The sequence below is a fragment of the Bison bison genome, unplaced genomic scaffold (genome assembly GCF_000754665.1).
Source record: "Bison bison bison isolate TAMUID 2011002044 unplaced genomic scaffold, Bison_UMD1.0 scf7180017864519, whole genome shotgun sequence".
In the NCBI taxonomy this organism is placed as follows: Eukaryota; Metazoa; Chordata; class Mammalia; order Artiodactyla; family Bovidae; genus Bison; species Bison bison.
Genome location: NW_011495072.1, coordinates 3,283,609 through 3,305,097, shown reverse-complemented (window position 1 = coordinate 3,305,097; position 21,489 = coordinate 3,283,609). Strand labels below are relative to the sequence as shown.

The window sequence follows — 21,489 nt, the reverse complement described above, 5'->3', positions numbered from 1 at the left end:
TAAAGAGAAATATAACCTGGCTTTCTTACCTGCAGCACCCCGCCCCGTCAAGAAACCATACTGACTGTGGAGGGGAGTGCCCACCCCCGGCAGCCAAGCGCTTTCCCGAATCTCACAGAGCAAGGATAGAGAAGATGGTATCTCAAGTCCACTGAAATCCCAGAAGACTCTGGATGCAGAGGACCCTTAGGCCAAGCTGCTACTTTAGGCCTGGTTATTTCTCTGCCTCCCTCTGAGTCACTTTGTTATTCTGTAAAAACAATAAGAGGGGATCATTGAATAAGGGTGTCTAATACATACAGCACTATCTACTAACTGTGAGCAAGGTGCTGCTCTGAACTCTTTTTATGTATCAACTCATTTAGTCTTCACAACAACTGTGAGGTTGATACTATTATTAACTCCAATTTACTGAGGGAATGAAAACACAGAGAGGCTAGGTAACTTAACGTGGCGTCACTCAGCTAGAGGAAAGCTGGAATGTGAACACAGGTGAAGCTAACTCTAGCACCAACGTTATTTCCACTTCTTCCTACGTCAAAGGTAATTAGGGGTGAAGCTTTGGTCTCTTAGATCCTTGATGTTTGGGTAGATTGTGGTCAGTTGGGAACTAACAGTTTTTAGCTAGGGTTATGGGGCAATATGGAATCATTGAAAGAGCATCCTTCTACCCATTTTTAACTGCACAACCTTTAGGCAAGTTGCCAGTTTATTTTTATTATCCCAGCAATAAAATGAGGGGGTGTACTGACTTTCTAAATTTTCAGGCTCTGAAAGGATATAATTTTTACCAAGTTTCAACCACTTCTTACTCCTGCACTCGCTCATCTAGAGTAGCCGCCTGGAAGAACACAGACCCAGGGGTGATAAACCACAGGCCCCAGGCTATTATGGGCCCAGCCCCCTCCTTGGCTGGTTGAGAACTCTAGTGCCCTGGTGGTCTCTGGTCTCTGAGGAGTTTTGAGGGTGATGAGCTGAGTTCTTCTAGTGGCAGGAAATGAGGCAGAACTGACTACAAAGATAATTTTCTAATCAAAGTCAGTATAGAGGTCTAGGTAGGAACTTGGTTCTGTCATTGGCTGACCAGGGGGACATTGTGCAGTCATCTTGAGTCAACATTTGCGTCTTTGAAATGGAGATAATTAGGAGTATGGGGTGGTTTAGTTAATTAACCATTATCTGGTGCTTGGTCATAGCTCTGGAGCTCCAGTGGCCCAATGAAGGTTGTGGCTCAATCCCTGAGCAGTGCCTCATGGGAAGACTTAGACACTGTGTGCACACAAGGACCTTCCAGGCTCACCTCGGCCACCTTAATGCTCGATACTGGCAGAGCCAGGCAGTTATTCTAAACCCTGGCCATCCTCAGGTTTGCAGAAGAATTGTCTCAGACTCATAGATAACAGAAGTAGGGTGGGCTTTTTTTTTCAAGACAAGAAGCTGAAAAACTCTGAATATTCCCAGAGTGTTGTTAGAGTGGCCTGTCTTTAAGAAACCCCAGTAGCAACTTATCCAAAGTATGCGAGAATGCATATGTCATAGCCATGTATCAGCACTGTAGGGGGATTTGCAGATAAAGACTAGCAATAGCTCTTAGGATGTGCCAGGCACAGAACTGTCACCTGTCATTCACACAACTCTAAGAGTTAGGTTCTATTATCAGCCCATTTCATAGGTAGGTAAATTGAGGCCCACAGAACTCAAGGTGGCACATAGATTTGAACCCAGGCAGTGTGATCCCAGAGCCTAGAGGGGTAGCCGTGGAGCTACACTGCCTCCCTACAGCAAGAGACAAGACAAAGGCCAGGCCCTTGAGAAGCCAACCCCACAGAGGGAAGGAAATGGGCACAGGAACAGACATTTATCAACACGGCCGACCACGAACATATAAGGAACAATTAATTGCAACTGAGAAGGCGATGGCACCCCACTCCAGTACTCTTGCCTGGAAAATCCCATGGATGGAGGAGCCTGGTAGGCTGCAGTCCATGGGGTCGCGAAGAGTCGGACACGACTGTGCGACTTCCCTTTCACTTTTCACTTTCATGCATTGGAGAAGGAAATGACAACCCACTCCAGTGTTCTTGCTGGAGAATCCCAGGGACGGGGGAGCCTGGTGGGCTGCCATCTATGGGGTCGCACAGAGTTGGACACGACTGAAGCGACTTAGCAGCAGCAGCAGCAGAAAGGCCTGGGAAAGCAAACTCTGGAAGATGGTGAAGGACGGGGAAGCCTGGCGTGCTGCAGTCCATGGGTTGCAAAGACATGACTGAGCGACTGAACAACAAGAAGAAAAGTCCAGGAAGACATCACAGTGGCAGTGGCACTTGAGCTGAATGCTGAAAGAAAGGGGTAGCCTTGTAGCAGGTGGAGATGGGGCTAGAGCCACACGATCAAGAGAAAACCTACATCTGGTGCGGGCGGGAACACAGGCACCTCCTGTTTAAATCTTCAATGTGCAGTTTATCTCTTCTTCCAACTCTCTATTTAGCTCAAGAGGATGGGCCCTCAGGGCCCCGAAGTCTCAGGTTTTTTAGGCTCAGAGGGTCTGAAACTTGGGCCCCTCTTTTCATATCTTGATGGGTTTCAAGTGTCATCATGGCCTGTGATGAGATCCTCCCCAGTCCAGGCCTTGGTAAGATTTTCTCAGTAGGCAAACTTGTTATGTTGCCAAGCACTATTTTGTCTGGCCATCAAAGTCTGGTATGTCTGAGCCAGCCACCAGCTTGAAAACTTGTGGGGAATGGGGAACCAAGCTTTCGGAACAAAGTTCCCTGAGCCTCCTTGTTCTAGCCTCCCTCCTTCTCTGTTTCTTCCACCTTCCTCTGGGAGAAAGACATGTCTTTGACGTGTCCTCCTTCCTTTGACTTGTCTTCATCAATCCCATCGAGGCTTCAAAGAACTCCCTTCAGATAGAAGAGACAGAAGGGGATAGATGACGGTTCCAGGGAGAAGGAAGGAAGGAAGACAGGGTGGGAGGAAGAAGAGAAGGAAGGGATGGGGGAGAGGAGGGAAGAAGGGGGAGCAGAGTGACAATTTGAAATCCATGCTAACTGGGCCTCACTTGGACTTCAGCTTGCGTCTCTGCTTTCTGGAAGGAGAGCAGTCAGATGCTACAGCTATTTGATCTTCTCTCTTCACTGCTCATGCTCAATGCACCCACGAAACTAGACTCAAAGGATCCTTGCCTCTTTCTGGTCTCATTTGGACTCAGGAGCTACTTGGCAGTGTGTCCTCCTCATTTTCTGCACAAAGCCACATGAGTTCTGCTAAATGCTGCTGCTGCTGCTGCTGCTAAGTGTAGGCCATATTCTTGTCTGGACTGGATCTCCCCACCAGCACCAGGCCTGTGTGACACCACCACCACCTTGGGTGCTCCATGAAACTGCTCTGTTGACATCCACGAAGTCCTCAATCCTGGTCTTTATCCTGCCTCTCTCACCATTTGCTCCCATCTCTTTCTGACTCACCTTCCTCTGCCCTCCCTTAAACACGGGTGTTCTTCAGCTTCCCATGCCCAGCCCCTGGCTCCTATCCTTCTACGGGCTCTCTGTAGAAGACATTCCAGGTGACTACTCCCTGCCTCCTACTTCTGAATCTCACACTGACATCTCCAGCCCTGAATTCTCCCAGTTTCAGCTGCAAGGCTTCCGCTGTCCACTGAGCATCACCACCTAGAGGTGAGCTAAGGTTCCCAGGGGAACCTTAAATTCAACACGGGCCAAAGTTAACTAATTCTCATCTCTTGTCTCTGTTTCCCACCTCACTGTACCTAATGCAGGAACATGGGGGGTCATTCCAGGCTTCAACCTTCCCATCCATTCCTATTCTGTACCGTCCTCCATTCATTTACCAAATACCACCAATTTTAAGTCCTAAATGTATCTTGACTAGGTTTCCTTTCTCTGGACCTCAGTTACCATTCTCAATTTCAGGTCCTTATCTTCCTTACCTATTTCCCTACCAATCTGTCCTCATATTCATCCTCTACGCTGCCTCTGGAATAACCTGCCTAAGATGAAAACCACCGAGTTTCCCCTGCTAGAGACCTGCGATGGCTCCTCATCACCCACACCAAATTCCCAGCTGAGTCTGCTAGATGAAGGCCCAGCATGACCTGACTCAGCCTCTCCAGCCTCATCTCAGCACTCCCTGCCTCAAACTTCAGGCTCTGATGATGATACAGAGTAGCTTATAGCTTTCCAACACCTCACACTGCTTCATGAGCTTTAGTCTATCATCTTTTCCTATCCTGTCCAGCTCTATCCCCTCTGCCTAGAGGCCCCTTCCCATCCTTCTTCACCTGGATCATGCTAATCAATCCTCAACACTTAGCCCAGCCATCACCTGGCTCAGGAAACCTTCCCCAAATTCTTAAGTTAGGGAAGTGCTCCAGTTTCATTCTGCTCTACTGTCTCATGGCTTATCAACAGAAGGTTGTAATTGTCTGTTTGGGAGTCTTTCTTTCCCATTAACCTAAAATCTTTTCAGTGTTTTAACTGCCCTTGACCTAGTGCCTCATGCAGTGCTTGGCACATAGTAGGTGCTCTGTTAATACTGTCGACTGAATGTAAGCCCTTCAGAGAAGGGATCACTACTTCACCCATGGATTCCTAAGGGGAGTGCATGCGTGCTCAATTGTGTCTGACTCTTTGCGATCCCATGGACTGTAGCCCACCAGGCTCCTCTGTCCATGGAATTTTCCAAGCAAAAATACTGGAGCAGGTTAACATTTCCTACTCCAGGGGATCTTCCTGACCCAGGGATCGAACCCGAGCTCCTACATGTCTCCTGCATTGCAGGCAGATTCTTTACTGTTGAGCCTCCAGTGAAGACCCTCCATGGGTTGCTGCTGCTGCTGCTGCTAAGTTGCTTCAGTCATGTCCGACTCTGTGCGACCCCATGGACTACAGCCTACCAGGCTCCTCTGTCCATGGGATTTTCCAGGCAAGAGTACTGGAGTGGGGTGCCATTGCCTTCTCTGCCATGGGTTGAACTTATGGTCAATTAATCTGCAACAAAGAGCTAAGAATATACAATGGAGAAAAGACAATCTCTTCAATAAGTGGTCCTGGAAAAACTGTACAGCTGCATGTCAAAGAATGAAATTAGAGCATTCTCTAATACCATACCCAAAAATAAATTGAATTAAAGACCTAAATGTAAGACCAAATACTATACAACTTCTAGAGGAAAATATAGGCAGAACACCTTTTAAAATACATTGCAACAATATTTTTTTAGATCTGTCTCCTAAGGCAAAAGAAATAAAAGCAAAAGTAAACAAACGGGACCTAAATAAATTTAAAAGCTTTTGCATAGCAAAGGAAACCATCGGCAAAATTAAAAGACAGTCTACTGAATTGGAGAAAATATTTGCAAATGATATGATGGATAAGGGATTACTATTTAACATATATAAACAGCTCATACAATTCAACATCAAAAAAACAGGCAATCCAATTGAAAAATAGGCAGAACTAAACAGACATTTCTCCAAAGAAGATATACAGATGGCCAATAGGCACATAAAAAGATGATCAACATCACTAATTATTAGAGAAATGCAAATCAAAACTACAATGAGGTACCACTTCACACTGGTCAGAATGGCCATTTTTAAAAAGTCTACACATAACAAGTGCCAGAGAGGATGTGGAGAAAAAGGGAAACCTCCTACATTGTTGGTGGAAATGTAAATTGGTGAAACCACCATGGAAAACAGTATGGAGGTTCCTCAAGAAACTAAAAATAAAGCAGCTGTATGATCGAGCAATCCCACTCCTGGGCGTATCTGGACAAAACTGTAATTCAAAAAGATACATGCACCCCTGTGTCGTAGCAGCCCTATTCACAATAGCCAAGGCATGGGAAGAACCGAAATGTCCATGTATAGATGAACGGATAAAGAAGATGCGGTGTTCAGATACGATGGCGTACTACTCAGCAATAGCAGAGAATGACGCTTCTGCCATATGCAGCAACAAGGACGGACCTATAGGACATTATGCTAAGCGAAGTAAGTCAGACAGAGAAAAACAAATAGTGTATGATGCCACTTATGTGTGGGATCTAAAACATACAATGAACTAGTGAATAAAATGAAGAGTCAGACTCACAGATCTAGAGAACAAACTAGGGGTTACCAATAGGGAGAGGGTACAGAGGAGGGGACATAGAGGGATCGGATCCTAAGAGGTGCAAACTATCATGTACAAAATGAATAAACCACAAGGGTATATTGTACCACACGGAGAATATATGCAATATTTTATAGTAACTATAAATTGAGTGTGAGTGTGTGTGTGTGTGTATAAGTTGCTCAGTCATGTCTGATTCTTTGCAACCCCATGGACTGTAGCCCACCAGGCTCCTCTGTCCATGGGATTCTCCAGGCAAGAATATTGGAGTGGGTTGCCGTTCTTTTCTCCCGGGGATCTTCCTGACTCAGGATCTGAACTGGGATCTCCCACATTGTGGGCAGAGTCTTTACCATTTGAGCTACCAGGGAAGCTCATATATAATCTTTAAAAATTGTGAGTCACCATATTGTGCATCTGTAACATGTAATATTGTACATGGATTATACTTTACTTTAAAAAAGCTGAAACAAAATGTTCCTTGGGTGAGGTCTGCTCCCACTGACGACTGTGAAGGGAAAGGGGGAAGAGAATTCTGACCACAGAGCTTCTAAATGTCCCATGGAGGTCAGGCCCAGTAGAACCTGCACGCCAGCATTCCATCCCCCTGCATCCTGAGCATGAGTTTTGAAGGTAGTAAGCTCTCTGGTAATTATTTAAGGAAATAATCCACTGGGTCCACAGAGGATGGCAGATCCTCTCATGAACTCTCCCATACCACCAATCTCAGTAAAGGTGTGAGTATGAATTAAGGAAATTATGGCAAAGAAAGAGGGCAGAGCCCTCCAGACCCCTGCTCCCCACCCAGCCTGCCATCGACCCTCTTCCCAGGGACCTGTTTGCACAGATTCAGCCATCCCGCTGGCTCCTCACTGCTTCTGCAACTGAAGAGCACAAAGAACTGCCAAGGCATGCTGGGGTCAACAAGAGGAGCCTCTGTGGATTCCAGTGGGTCTCTGAAGGGTGGGATCTGCATTTTGAACACCCACCTCCTGCTAATCCTCCTGAAAAACCAGTCAGGCTGGTTGTAATGTATTATTAGAAAGCCCACACATCCTTCCTGGGAACAACAGACCCACTTGTTGCATAAGGAGTGTTTCAGTGGAAGCTAGGAAGGGGGGGTGGTGGGAGGGAGAGGTAGGAAGGGGGGCACTGGGCAGGGAGTGGAGTCAAGCGTGACAATGGGGACAGAACTTGGGTTTCGGAGTCGGGTAGGGTGGATTCCAACGCAGCCCTGCCCCTCCCAGGCTCTGTGGCCTTGAGAACGTGACTTAACCCCTCTGAGGTGATCATGAACCCTCACAGGCTGTGGTGAGGATTACAGGAGGCCACGGTGAGGCACCTTGCCCAGGGCACAGAGAAAGAAGGTACTGGCAAAACGCTAGGTCCTCTGATGTAGGTGCTTCTTGGGACATCCTCACTGGGGGCAGAAAAGTCCAAATGGAAGGGAGCAGGGTGTCCTCGCAGACACAGGAAGGGGAACACGGCCCAACAGCCATGCGGCCACCCTGAGCGCCCCCAGGCCCTAACTCAGGACTGGCGGCTTCAGGGGGACACCTGTGAGGGAGTTTTCTAGGCTGCCTCTAAGAAGTAACATTCTCTCAGTCTTTTCAGAAACTTCACTGTTAATCTGAAGTTAACACTTCCTCCCTCCCTCTCTGCTTTTCCTTTCACTGGAAAAGGCACAAACAACCCCTAGAACCAACATCCACCAGTCCTCTTAAACATCGTCACAAGTTGTGACCAAAGGTGAATCACCAACCGTTTCAGGAAAACTCTTCCTTCACTTTCCATCTCTTTCCTTCTGGAAAGGTAAGCAACGGCCTGACGGATAAACAGGCAACTAAAGGGAGCTCTGTGAGAGGAGCAGGAGGTAAGAGATGGGGCTTCCTTCATCTCTGGGCAGCTGGGCTCATTCTATCAATCCTCCTCCTCCATCCTCTCAGCTCTGCTGATGGACCTGCCCAACTGCAGTTTCCAGGGTCACAAGCTCCTCTTGCTGCTGTTGCTTTATGTCCTTCCCCTGTCCCATCCCAGGCCCTAGGGTGGGCTGACTCTGGCCTTTCACAAAGGTTTGTTTTCTCAGTAGCAGCAGCACGGGTCTCCTCTCCAAGGAGCCCCCAGGAAAACTAGGGACCCCACCCTGGAGCCGGAGTGGAGGAAGGATGTTGGTGTGAATTACTCAGCAGTACTGAGAAGTCACACCCACAGAAAAGTCAAAGCATGCTCACCTCCTTCATCCTGGGGGCTTATAGAGGGTCCCCCCCTGCACCCCAGCCATCATCAGTCTTAGATTCCCTCCCACCCCAACAAGCAGCCCCATGCCATCCTACTTAGCGCCCCCACAAGAGCCTTACTGTCCCAGCCTGGCACCACACTCCTTGGTCTAGAGCCGTCAGGTGCCAGCCCTCCCTCCATGGCAGAAAACCAATCTGACCCTGAATGGGGGCTTTGAGTGGCCCGGGTGTGATGTTAAATCCAATTCTCTTAAGCTCTTATCTGGCCAGGCTCATGCCAGCCCAATGCTGGATCAGATAAGGGTACCGGTGGGGACCTATGGGATGGCCCAGCAGTCTTCAGCAGCCCTGGAAAACCTCACCCCGGTTCTCTGCACCTGTAAAGAGAGAGGAGAGCACTACCTCCAGAAGATGACCTGCCCCAGGGAAGCCATGGCGGGGGAAGGGTCCCTTCCTGCAGGGCGCTGGAAGCTGGGGTGAGTGGAGCTGCCACTGCCCTCCTAGTGCCGTGACTCACAGCCAGCTGGGGTGCGCTGGCCTTAAATAGTGGGTTCAGCCGGGAGTGGTCGGTGCTGCCTTGCACAGCTCAGGTATGAGGAAGCAGCGCTGCTCTGCAGAAGTGCCTGCAGGCAAGAGGCTGCTCATCCCAGCCAGGGAGGTCTGGCGCACACAGAGCCACCTTGCCAAGCCTTGACCCAGGGGAGAGAGTGGGAAGGAAAGGCTTCCCAGGCCCCCTGCTTCACACACATCTCTTCTGACTCTGCAGAGGGAGCGCTCCGGGGGGAGAGTGCGTCTCCACCCAAGAACAGATAGGAATGGCTCAGAGTGGCAGGTCTGTACCAGGAAGCGGGAGGCTGGGAGCTCCTCCTGTGTGGCTGATGCTCAGACAGAGGCTGGGTCATCCCTGGTGGGATCTTTCATGGAGGGGGTTCATGCCGAGGGATCTCAGAACGCTGTGAGCGCAGATGACAAAGTGAGAGTCTGTCACTCGAGATGGAGTTCACCTTGGGGCCCCTGACACTGCGCTGCTGGGTGAGCAGATCCCTCAGTTAAATGGTGAGAGGTCCTGCCTCACCCCTGAAACAACTAGTTTGAGACGCCAAAACGACAGGGAATTTACGCTCTCTAGACATTATTGTTGGGTGAGTGATAGTCGCTTAGTTGCGTTGGACTCTTTGTGACCCCCATGGACTGTAGCCCACCAGGCTCCTCTGTCCATGTGTTTCTCCAGGCAAGAATACTGGAGTGGGTTGCCATTTCCTTCTCCAGTTGCTGTCGGGTGAGTGGGTTAGAAAATCTGGTCTCTTGAGAGACCCACTCCATGGAACAAAATAGAAAGCCCAAAGATAAATCCACATACCTATGGACACCTTATCTTTGACAAAGGAGGCAAGAATATACAATGGAGAAAAGACAATCTCTTTAACAAGTGGTGCTTGGAAAACTGGTCAACCACTTGTAAAAGAATGAAATTAGAATACTTTCTAACATCATATACAAAAATAAACTCAAAATGGATTAAAGATCTAAATGTAAGGCCAGAAACTATAAAACTCCTAGAGGAGAACATAGGCAAAACACTCTCCGACATACATCACAGCAGGATCTTCTATGACCCACCTCCCAGAATATTGGAAATAAAAGCAAAAATAAACAAAATGGGACCTAATTAAAATTAAAAGCTTCTGCATAACAAAAGAAACTATAAGCAAGATGAAAAGACAGCCTTCAGAATGGGAGAAAATAACAGCAAATGAAGCAACTGACAATTAATCTCAAAAATATACAAGCAACTCCTGCAGCTCAATTCCAGAAAAATAAATGACCCAATCAAAAAAATGGGCCAAAGAACTAAAAAGACATTTCTCCAAAGAAGACATATAGATGGCTAATAAACACATGAAAAGATGCTCAACATCTCTTATTTTCAGAGAAATGCAAATCAAAACCACAGTGAGGTACCATTTCACGCCAGTCAGAATGGCTACGATCCAAAAGTCTACAAGCTATAAATGCTGGAGAGGGTGTGGGGAAATGTAACCCTCTTACACTGTTGGTGGGAATACAAACTAGTACAGCTACTATGGAGAACAGTGTGGAGATTCCTTAAAAAACTGGAAATAGAACTGCCATATGACCCAGCAATCCCACTGCTGGGCATACACACTGAGGAAACCAGGAGGGAAAGAGACACGTGTACCCCAGTGTTCATCACAGCACTGTTTATAATAGCCAGGACATGGAAGCAACCTAGATGTCCATCAGTAGATGAATGGATAAGAAAGCTGTGGTACATATACACAATGGAGTATTACTCAGCCATTAAAAAGAATACATTTGAATCAGTTCTAATGAGGTGGATGAAACTGGAGCCTATTATACAGAGTGAAGTAAGCCAGAAAGGAAAACACCAATACAGTATACTAACGCATATATATGGAATTTAGAAAGATGGTAATGATAACCCTGTATGCAAGTCAGCAAAAGAGACACAGATGTATAGAACAGTCTTTTGGACTCTGTGGGAGAGGGTGAGGGTGGGATGATTTGGTAGAATGGCATTGAAACATGTATATTATCATATGTGAAATGAATCACCAGTCCAGGTTCGATGCATGATACAGGATGCTCAGGGCTGGTGCACTGGGATGACCCAGAGGGATGGGATGGGGAGAGGGAGGTGGGAGAGAGGGTCAGGATGGGGAACACATGCACACTCGTGGCAGATTCATGTCAATGTATGGCAAAACCAATACAATATTGTAAAGTAGTTAGCCTCCAATTAAAATAAATAAATTTATATTAAAAAAAAATCTGGTCTCTGACCTTTCATCCAGCACTCAGATTTCCAACAAGACAGAAATCTAGGGCCCAAAGCTCACTCTCTCTGTATTGCTTCCTGCACCCGCTCCATCCCCTCCGGAAGGGCACCCTGGATAGGAAGCATCCACGGACTGGCTGGTTCACCAACTACAGGTTGGCTGACTGTGTTTATTTTGGGCTAAAGATGCCCCAGGACTTCAGCAGAATGAGTCCAGGGTAGGTGCAGAATTTGCTGGAGTAAGCACGGAACACAGCTGGGAAAGGAAGAAAGAACCCGGTGGCGGAGAGAAGACAGCAGAGGAGAGGGGCAGTTTAACAGTGAGAAGAGCTTCGTTTTCATTTCTTACATATTTTTTCTCTCTAGCCTTTTTTAAAAAATTGGAGTATAGTTGATTTACATTGTTGTGTTAATTTCTGGTGTATAGCGAGGTGATTAAGTTATATATATATATATTTTTTTTTTCACTATAGGTTGTTACAAGATATTAAATAGTTTCCTGTGCTATCTAGTGTTGGGCTTCCCTGGTGGCTCAGTGGGAAAGAATCCACCTGCCAAGCAAGAGATGTGGGTTCAATCCCTGGGTTGGGGAGATCCCCTGGAGGAGGAAATGGCAACCCACTCCAGTATGCTTGCCCGGAGAATCCCATGGACAGAGGAGCCTGGCGGTATACAGTTCACGGGGTCGAAAAGAATCAGACACATCTTAGCCACTGAATAGCAGCAGCAGCTATATAGTAGGGCCTTGTTGGTTATTTGTTTTACATATAGTGGTGTATATCTGTTCATCCCAAATTCCTAATTTATCCTTCCCCTCTCCCCTCTTTTGTAACCATAGGTTTGTATTTTTTACGTCTGTATTTGTTTTGTAAATAAAGTCATTTGTATCATTTTTAAAAAAAAGATTCCACAAATAAGTGATATCATATGATATTAATAGTTGTCTTTCTCAGTCTGACTTACTTCACATAGTATGATAATCTCTAAGTCCGTCCATGTTGCTGCAAATGGCATTATTCCATTCTTTTTATATCTGAGTAGTATTCAGAGGATACCGGTGCCCGCATCTTCCTTATCCATCCCTCTGTCAATGGACATTTAAGTTGCTTCCGTGTCTTGGCTATTGTGATTAGTGCTGCTATGAACATTGAGGTGCATGTATGTTTTTGAATCAGAGTTTTCTCCGGATATATGCCCAGTGCGGTTGCTGGATCGTATGGTAGTTCTATTTTTAGTTTTGTAAGGAACCTCCATACTGTTTTCCATGGTGGCTACACCAATTTACATTCGCACCAACAGGGTAGGAGAGTTATGGGAAGATCTTTCGAATCATCCCTCATGTGACTTTGGGAAAATTCCTTTAACTTTCTCCAAGGCACCTCTTCCTGGGCTAGGGTGTGGAGTATCTCAGGGGGTCCACATGCCTTCCCTTTCTCTGGAGTAAGTAAAGGGGTGATGCCAGGAACTTATGAGGTACCCATGCTAACTGGATCCTTTCTGGGTCCGGGGAAGATAAAGGAAGTGGAGCAGCAGTTTCAATAATTCCTATACATCTGACCCTCCCCAAACATATAAGGTTTCTTTCTTTTTGGAAACTTTTAATTTTGTATTGGAGTATAGCTGGTTAACAATGTTGTGATAGCTTCTGGTGGACACCAAAGAGTCTCAGCCATACATATATAAATGTATCCATTCTCCCCTCAAACTCCCCTCCATCCAGGCTGCCAGGTAACATTGAGCAGAGTCCCCTGTGCTATACAGCAGGTCCTTATTGGTTATCTGTTTTATACTGTGTACATGTCCATCTTGCTTCTTTTAGCTTGCTCTGGTCGCCATCACAAAGTACCACAGACTGGATGGTTTAAATAATGGAAATGCCATTTGCCCACAGCTCTGAGGCCCAAGCCCAAGACTGTGGTTCCAGCAGGGTCTTGGGAAGTCTCTCTCCTTGGCTTAATGATGGCTGTCTTTCCCCTGTGTCCTCACATGGTCCTTCTTCTGAATGTCTCTGCATCTCTCCCCAAGGCCGACCGGGGGAAAACATAAAACAGACTTCCTGTTTGCTTCACACACCTGCTTTACCTTTTGTCCTAATCCTAAATTGTTCTTCTGTCTTATAAGCACAGCAGTCACATAGGATTAAGCCCACTCTAATAGCTGATAACTTAATCACCTCTTTAAAGACTCTCCATCTCATGGCTTCTCTGGTGGCCCAATGATTGAGACTCCGAGCTTCCACTGCATTGGGTGTGGGAGCGATCCCTGTTTGGGGAACTAAGATCCTCCACACTGCACAGCTCGACCAAAAAAGAAAAAAAAAAAATCCAAAACAAACAAAAAACCCATCTTCAAATACAATCACAATCTGAGGTACTGAAGGTACGGACTTCGACATATGAAAATATTCAGGGGAGGACACATTTCAGCCCATAAACTCCTTCATGCTTTCCAAATCCACCCCCTTCTCTCTAGCCCTATTAGTATCTCTTAAATTTGATCCCTCATCACTTCCCACTTGAAGTGGATTACCAAACAGCCTCCCGTTTCATTGTCCCTTCCTGACTCTGCCCCTGTAAGTGCCAATCTACCTACTTCCACTGGAGTGACTTTTCTAAAATGCATATCTGATCAGACCACGTTCTGGATTGAAATGATCTATGGTTCCTCAGCGTCCATGGTCTGGCCTCTACCAACTTCTCCAGATTCTGCTCTCACACCCCTGCTCTCGATCTGTGTACCAGGGATGCTGAGCTGCTTTGGGTTCCCCCAGATGCCGCACTCTCAAGCTGCCCCAAACTGTCTTTGTAACATACTGCTGTGTCTGCCTTTTCCTTGTCTGTGATCAACTCTATAGGAAACTACTCTTGATCACTTCTACCCGGCAGGTGCTTCCATGAGAACCTCATACCTACTTTTGAGTTCCTAAATTATGACTGGAGACTTCTCTGACTCCTTCACTAGACACTCCTTAAGAATACAAAGGCATCTTGTTCGTATTTTATTTATGCATTTATTTGGCTGCTGTCAGTCTTCGTTGCTGGTTGCTGGTCACAGGTTTTCACTTTTTGCGGTACAAGGGCTTCTCATTGTGGTGGCTTCTCTTGTTGCGAATCACGGATTCCAGGACTCACGGGCTTCAGTAGTTGTGGCACATGGTGTCCAGAGCGTGGGCTCAGTAACTGTTGGCTCACAGGCTTAGTTGCTCCGTGGCATGTGGGATCTTCCCAGACCAGAGATGGAACCCATGTCCCCTGCATTGGCAGGTGGATTCTTAACCCCTGGGCCATCGGGAAGTCCCCCTTGTTCATTTTTATATTTCACACCAGCATAAGGCATACACAGAGTAAGGGGTGTTACATGTTTATTGAGTAAATGTACGTTTTTCTCTCATAGCACACAATGACAGTGCTATTTCCTGTTTAAGCATCTATCACATCACTAGTCTGTGAGCAACTAGGGGATAAAAACAAGGCCTCATTCATCTTTGTGTCACAGGTCCTAGCACCACACCAGACACTTAAAGAGGACTTGGTAATATTTGATGGATAGGTGAGCAGGGATCAAATCGGGTGTGATTCATCAAACACTTTCTAGAGGAGATGTTTTGTGAGCTGGATTGATGCTGTTAAAAGCAAGAGAGAATGAGTTGCCTTTGAGATAGAAGAATAGTTTAAGATCAGGACAAAAGGCAAAGCCAATCTGTTTTCTCCTTGTCAATTTTGAGTAGACAAAAATCAAGACTAACAATGTATCTAGAACTGAAAGATCTTCTGAATTTTTAAAAATTATTTAAGCAGTCTAGTCACTTGGAGCTCTATTTTCTCATTGAATCACTGTACATTTCCCTGTGCACCAGTTTAAAGTTTCCTCCACAGCCTATCCTGGCTGATAGGGAAGTGCCCACTTAACCTGTGTCACAAGAGGCCATGAGCTCACATGATCCTGATCGTAACCCTGTGGGGTGAGTTTTGCCAATGGGAAACTGAATCTTAGAGATTAAGGGATTTGTTCAAGGTCAATAATGTGAGCTTTCCCAGGCCTGCTTGCCTGTGTATATAGAAGGGATCACAGAAATGAATACAATAAAACTTCCACTGCCTCTTGAACTCTACCATCTAATCTCTGGCAGACTACAGGTTTTTACCTCTGAGAGTTTCAGAACATGTTACAGAGGTCCTCAGAAAGGCAAACCGTGGAAGAGTCTTACACTGAAGGCACCAAGGACTCATGCCTTCATATATCTAAACCTCTGTGCAGTCCCCTCCCACACTGACCCTGGGCCGGACTCTGGGATGTCAGCAAATGTGAGGCAGGCAGAGGCCTGAAGGGTGTGTGTGTCTTCAGACTTGCCCTCTCTGGTTGCTGAAGGCTTTCCTGCTGCCTTGTGATAAAGCCTCTGGCACAGAGATGAGCCATCCCAGTTGAGAGCTCCAGTCAACCAGCCTCTAGCTGAACTGCCTGCTGGCTACAGCCCATGAGTGACCTTAAGGGAATACAAGAATCGCTCAGCTGAGCCCAGCCCAAATTGCTGACCTGCATAATCACCAACAAATAAAATGTTGCCTTAAGTCATTATTTCTGGAGTGGTTTGTTTCATAAGCAAAAGATACACTGTTTTTTCATTTTATTCTGCTCCATCTCTCCCTCTGATGGGCTCTGCCTCTGAAGTCACTTCCGGAGACATCTCATCACTCCCGCTTCTGCTGAGTCAACCTTAATATCTACATCCAAAGTGTTGTCTGGCTCCCACATTACAACGGTGTTCCATGGAGCACCCAGCAAGCTCTGGCATATTACACACACACACATGTGCGCGCACACACACACCCCTCAGAGATTAACCTTTAAAAAAAATTTTTTTGTTGCTTTTTTTTGGTGTTGAATCTGCCTTCAGGAAGGAAATACTTGCTGCAAGCAACCACTACACCCACATCTCTGGACCTTTTCATCAATATTTCAGGACTTTTCTTACACACTAGTACCCTCTAAAACTTGCTCTGAGAAATACTTTGTGTTTTTCAGGGCTGTGGAAGCTTACTCTACTCTGCTAGAGGCAGAGATCTCATGATACTTAGCAGAGCTGAGAAGGGCAGACTTTGCGGTCTTAATATAGCAAACTTCAAAAAGGCTTATTGAAAGGAATGCTGACATCTAGTAAAATATTAAGGAGCTATCATATCGTTTGAGACCCTGACTTTCTCTTGCTGGTTGCTGGTGCTCTCTCATCAGCGAAGTGCTGGCTACTCCATCACCAGACAGGCTAGGGGCCCACATTTAGGTAGACGCCAGGCTTACTCTCTGTCCCCCCCTCCCTTATCCTTGGTGAAGCCCTCAGTCATGGATTCCTGGCAGTCCAGCCCTGAAGTTCACCCGTTTACAAGTTGGTGTGACTCTTGCTGTCATCACAGAGTCACCATGTACTGGAAGCCGAGTGAATTCCCTGGTCAGCTGTCTCCAAATTCACTGCCACTTCCCACCTCACATCCAAGGAAGACATTGCTAGTTGACCATGGGCTTCTTTTCTGTTAACCCATGACACCAGAAATGCTTCAAATTAGCATCTAGGCAGCCCTTACCAAGCTCTGGGATATGTTCCCTGTATTCCTTTGCTAGCTGCCATGAAAAAGTACCATTAACTGGGTGACTTAAACAGTAGACATTTATTTTCTTACCATCCCAGAGGCTGGTAGTCTGACATCAAGGTGATGACAGAATTGGTTCCTTTGGAGGCCTGGGAGCGAAGGATCTGTTCCCGGTCCCCTCCTTCACTAGTGGATGGCTGGCTTTTTCCTGTGTATCCATACTGGAACAGGAGGGGAGGGGGCAGGGCACAACTTTTGAAAGGATGACAATAGCCCAAGGACACAACATAAACTGATTAGAATCAAATGGGTCCAAGATGGCAGACAAGTCAACTTTGACTAGATCTTGATCCTCAGTATACGCTCATTGTAACACATCAGCAAGCTGAATGACACACCCAGAGGTGCCATGACAGTTCCAAGTTTGGCCATCAAAGACCAAAAACTGGGTGGTGGCCCAATTCCTGGAAATCTCTGCCCCTTCCTCGAAATATTTGGAATAATCCTCCCACTCATCAGCCAATGAAACAGCCCATAAAAGCAAACCATGCCACATTTTGAGATCATTCTCACCTTCTGAGATGGCCCACAGTCCGTCTGTGGAAGTGTTTCTCTCTAAATAAATCCACTCTTACCTATCATTTTGTCTCTCACTGAGTGTTTTCTGTGATGTGACATTAAGAACTAGAGCATCATTAGGTCCTAAAGCCAGGTCTGTGATCTCAGTTGGAAGACTGTGGGTTTTAGCCGGGATGGAGTCCCAAGACATGGGTTCAAGTCTCAATCTGAGGTAAATTGTTTCAATATCATCTTCCCTCTGTATCCCAGTTTCCCCTTTATATAAGGATATGAGTCATATTAGGACTCATCCTAATAAACTCATTTTAATTTGATTACCTCTGTAAGACCCTATCTCAAAAAAGGTAACATTCTGAGGTACTGGGGTGGGGTTCATACTGCAGTATATCTTTTTAAGGTGACACCATTCAACTTACACCAGTTTCCTATGAGAGGCTCACTGCTCCTCTCTTTATATCCTCTGCTGCTCCAGACTACAACACATCCCTTGCTCTGAACAGGGTACAAGATCTGAGGGAGAAAGGTCAGGTGTGAGGGTCATTTGCTTCTGTCATGCCTAATCCCAGGCCAGTGATGGTGTTCCTGACCTAGCTGGTAAGATGCGGTCACCAGCAGCTTCAGGCTCTGTGTGAGTCCTTTCCCAGAGCTGCAAGTTAACAGAAACGACAGTTGTGAAAGACTGAAATGTTCTTGGTTATTTGTTGTCCCTCCTCAGGGGAGGGTTATACTTTACTGTTCCGTTGGCATCAGGATTGGCTGTGTGACTCATTTTAGCCCATGAAAAGCAAATGTTATTTCTGAGAGGAAGCTGTAAGAGGCACTGCGTATGTGGTCGGTCTTGGTCTCTCTTCTGTACAAGATGGGCAGTGTCCTAGGTGGAGGGTGGGCCATCACCTTGGGTCCCAGAGTAAAGTTGATGGGGAGCAGAGCTTACCCCAGACCATGATGGACATGCGGCATGAGCACATAATAAATCTTTCTTGTTAAAAGCCACTAAAATTTAGGAGTTGTTTGTTACTGAGTATAACTGCTTACCATGACAATAGAGAAAGATTATGTTTTACTTAAGAATATAAATGTGGAGTGAACAAAAGGATAAAGTCCAAGTGGATAAAAGCTTAAATGTAATCAGTGAAGCCATAAAAGTATGAGAAGATAGTAAGAATTACCATTATAACCTCAGAGTGGAAGAACGGCTTCCTACTTATAACTTAAAATCTACAAGCTATGACAGAAAAGATTGACAAATTACATTACTATAAAAATAAAACACTACATAGGAAAATAAACAGTAGTAACACCAAGGAAAAGAACCAAAATCCCAAACAAATCCCGTACATGCTGTAGATTGTTTTAAAAAATGGCCAAAAATTTCTTTTTATTTACACCCTCAGGTGTTCCCTTCCTACCCTGAATCCAGCCTTACTTGCTTTGGCCACTGAGGCAGTAACAAGCGTGACACAAGTAGAGGCTTAAAAACACTTGGGCTTTGGTATGTACTTGTTGTCTTGCTGTTTTTGGAACCTGTGAGCATGAGAAGAACACCAGACTAGCCTACTGGATGACGAGTGACCTTCTGTTGACAGCCAGCCAACCACAGGCCCGTGAATGAGGACATCAACCACTGGCTGACTTTAAAGCGTATGTGAGCCCAGCTGACACCTTGTGGAACAGAGATAGACAGCCGGGGTCCAGCCCCGGCTGATCCAGGGAGTTCAAAGCGGGGACGGCGTCGGCGAGGGTCAGGATACGATAGCTTCAATTAGGTATTAATTAAAGATATAAAGAGTAATAGAATAAGGATAGCTCAGTAGGAAAATTCAGTGGAGAAAAGAGGCTGTGTAGCTTGGTTTACGCGGGAGACCAATAAAACTTCAAGACAAGAAGTTTGCACCACTTACGTAGGCCACAGGCATCCTTCCGTTCGCCCGAAGGAGAGGAGACACTGAGGCCTCCCCAGTCGGATCTTAGAAGCCCAGGCATAATTAGTAAGCATGGTGGGTTCTGCGCTCCAGATGGAGACTCAACCAGAGTTTGAGAGGGAGAAAGACATGGGGAGACCAGTATTTCGAGGAACTGATCCCAATTCTTTATTTTCCAGAGTCTGTTTTTATACACTGAGATGTTATACAAAAGTCACGCAGGGACAGCAGTCCTGACTTTTATTAAAGTCAGGTGCTTCACACAAATGTATACAGAGGTCTTAGGGGTGTTACATCATCTTCTGGCCAGGGGGGCCTGCTGACAATTTACGACCCTCTCCTTGTGACAGCGGTCAGTCAACACTTATTTCTCCAGAGGTGATTATTCTTAAAACAGACGCCACCCAAATAAAGTTACATTCCTATAGGGTGATGGTATAGTGGATTTTAGTTAAGGAAAGAATTTACTTAGCCTAAGGTCTAACGTGATTTATATCAAAGGTTAATACTTATTTCTTCTATACATTCATTAATGTGTGTAAGGGCAGGGGCTGTGGAGACTTAGCAACAAACATTGGCTCAACAAATGAAAAACCCTTCACCAATACAATTTCTAATCAGCCCATTATACTTATACTAATAGTTTTCTAACTTTTCTAAGGAACCTATTTTTAGAAGGTTTAAAGCATCTCGTGCCTCTCATGGTTGGGAGGCTGTGAGTGATCACATGTGGCTGGACAAGCCTGTCAGGCAGGCCAGAGAACCTTCAGAGGAGTTTGTAGGTTAAAACACTCTTGTCACGCCCAGGAGTTTTTATTAACTGGAGCTCTAAATTAACTCCTTCTCCGAAAGAGGTGGTGGGGGACAGCCCCCCGTAAAGTCAGAGGTGTAGATGAGCACAAAGTAGTAAAGTAGGCAGGGTCTGGTTATGGGGGTAGATGCTCGAGGATTTCCAGGGGGACTCCTGAGGCTCGATCCCGCCTTTGTGTATGTTGAGCCTCCTTCCTCATGACCTTTGTCACGGGCGGAGTACCTCACTCTGGCCCCCAACAATAGACGCTTAGCTAAGCCCAGACTGTAGCATCGCAATGGCTGTTGTGATGAGCTGATAAGTTTGGGGATGGTTTCTAACACACACATACATGCAAATAACGGATGCAGTAATCCATATGAAAAGGCAAACAACCGATGAAGAAAGAAAAAAGTTATTTGCAACTCATATCACAAGGGTTTATATTTCTAAGATTAAATTTTCCTTGTATAAAGTTCTTATTATAAAATATAGAAGACCAACAACCCAATGGAAAAATGAGCAAAGGCTGTGAACATACAGTTCACAGTAAGGGAAATACAAAGAACTTTTTGAAAATATGCTCAGTCTCCTTCATAATAAGATAAATTCAAATTAAAACTACACTGAGATGCTATTTTCACCTATCAGATTGGTAACAGTACCAGGGTTTGACAACACACTGCCCTGGCACTTGTATACTGCAAGTGGGTGTGTAATCTGATGGAGGGCAACTTAACAATAGCTATGAACATGACATTGCCCAAGTTTGATCCAGTAATGTGCTTCTAAGAATTTATTGTATGAAAATTTATCATATGAAAACACAGAGTGGTGTATGTACAAGGTTATTCACTGCAGTGTTGTTTGTAATAGCAAAGGACTGGCAACAACCTCAGTGTCAGTCAGTAGGAGACTAGTTGAATGACTTACAGCACATCCAGGTAATGAAATACTGGCTGCCAAAGAAAATAAGGAAGCTGGTATGTGCTGATGTGAAAAAATTCCTAGATGCGCTTTAAAAGATAAAGCAAGATGCAGAAGCACATACACATGCATTTGGATTTGCTTCTCTACGTGTAGAGACTCAGACAAGGACGCACGGTGATTGGCTGAAGTACGAGCAGTTACTTGTGGGATGTGGTAGGACATGATGGATAGTGGACGGGTGAGAAGGAGACTTGTCATCACATAGCTTCTTGTAGTTTTTAAGTTTTGAAACTTACTATACATTCAACAATTTAAATAATCAAATTAAACGCTTAGTAAAGGATGTAGGTATGGACGTGTTAAACTGAACACGGAATGCAAAGCTGAAGCTCAGGGAGGTGCCCCAGCTAGCAGATGGTGGCAGAGCCAGTGTCTGAGCATGGGTCTATCTGACTTTAAAGTTAAGAACTTGGGAAAGTCCAGGCTTCTCT

At 45.7% G+C, this 21,489-nt stretch overlaps 1 protein-coding gene across 3 annotated transcripts in view; it reads right to left on the bottom strand.

Annotated features, from left to right (window-relative positions):
- VTCN1 (V-set domain containing T cell activation inhibitor 1) overlaps nt 1-8,877 on the bottom strand; it is a 67,479-nt gene extending 58,602 nt beyond the window's left edge. For all 3 annotated transcript variants that reach the window (XM_010830716.1, XM_010830717.1, XM_010830718.1), the window contains exon 1: nt 8,777-8,877. In XM_010830716.1, the coding sequence (XP_010829018.1) occupies nt 8,777-8,808 (32 nt within the window). In that variant the 5' untranslated portion in view covers nt 8,809-8,877. The remainder of the gene's footprint in view (nt 1-8,776) is intronic.
- Nucleotides 8,878-21,489: the final 12,612 nt, after the last annotated feature.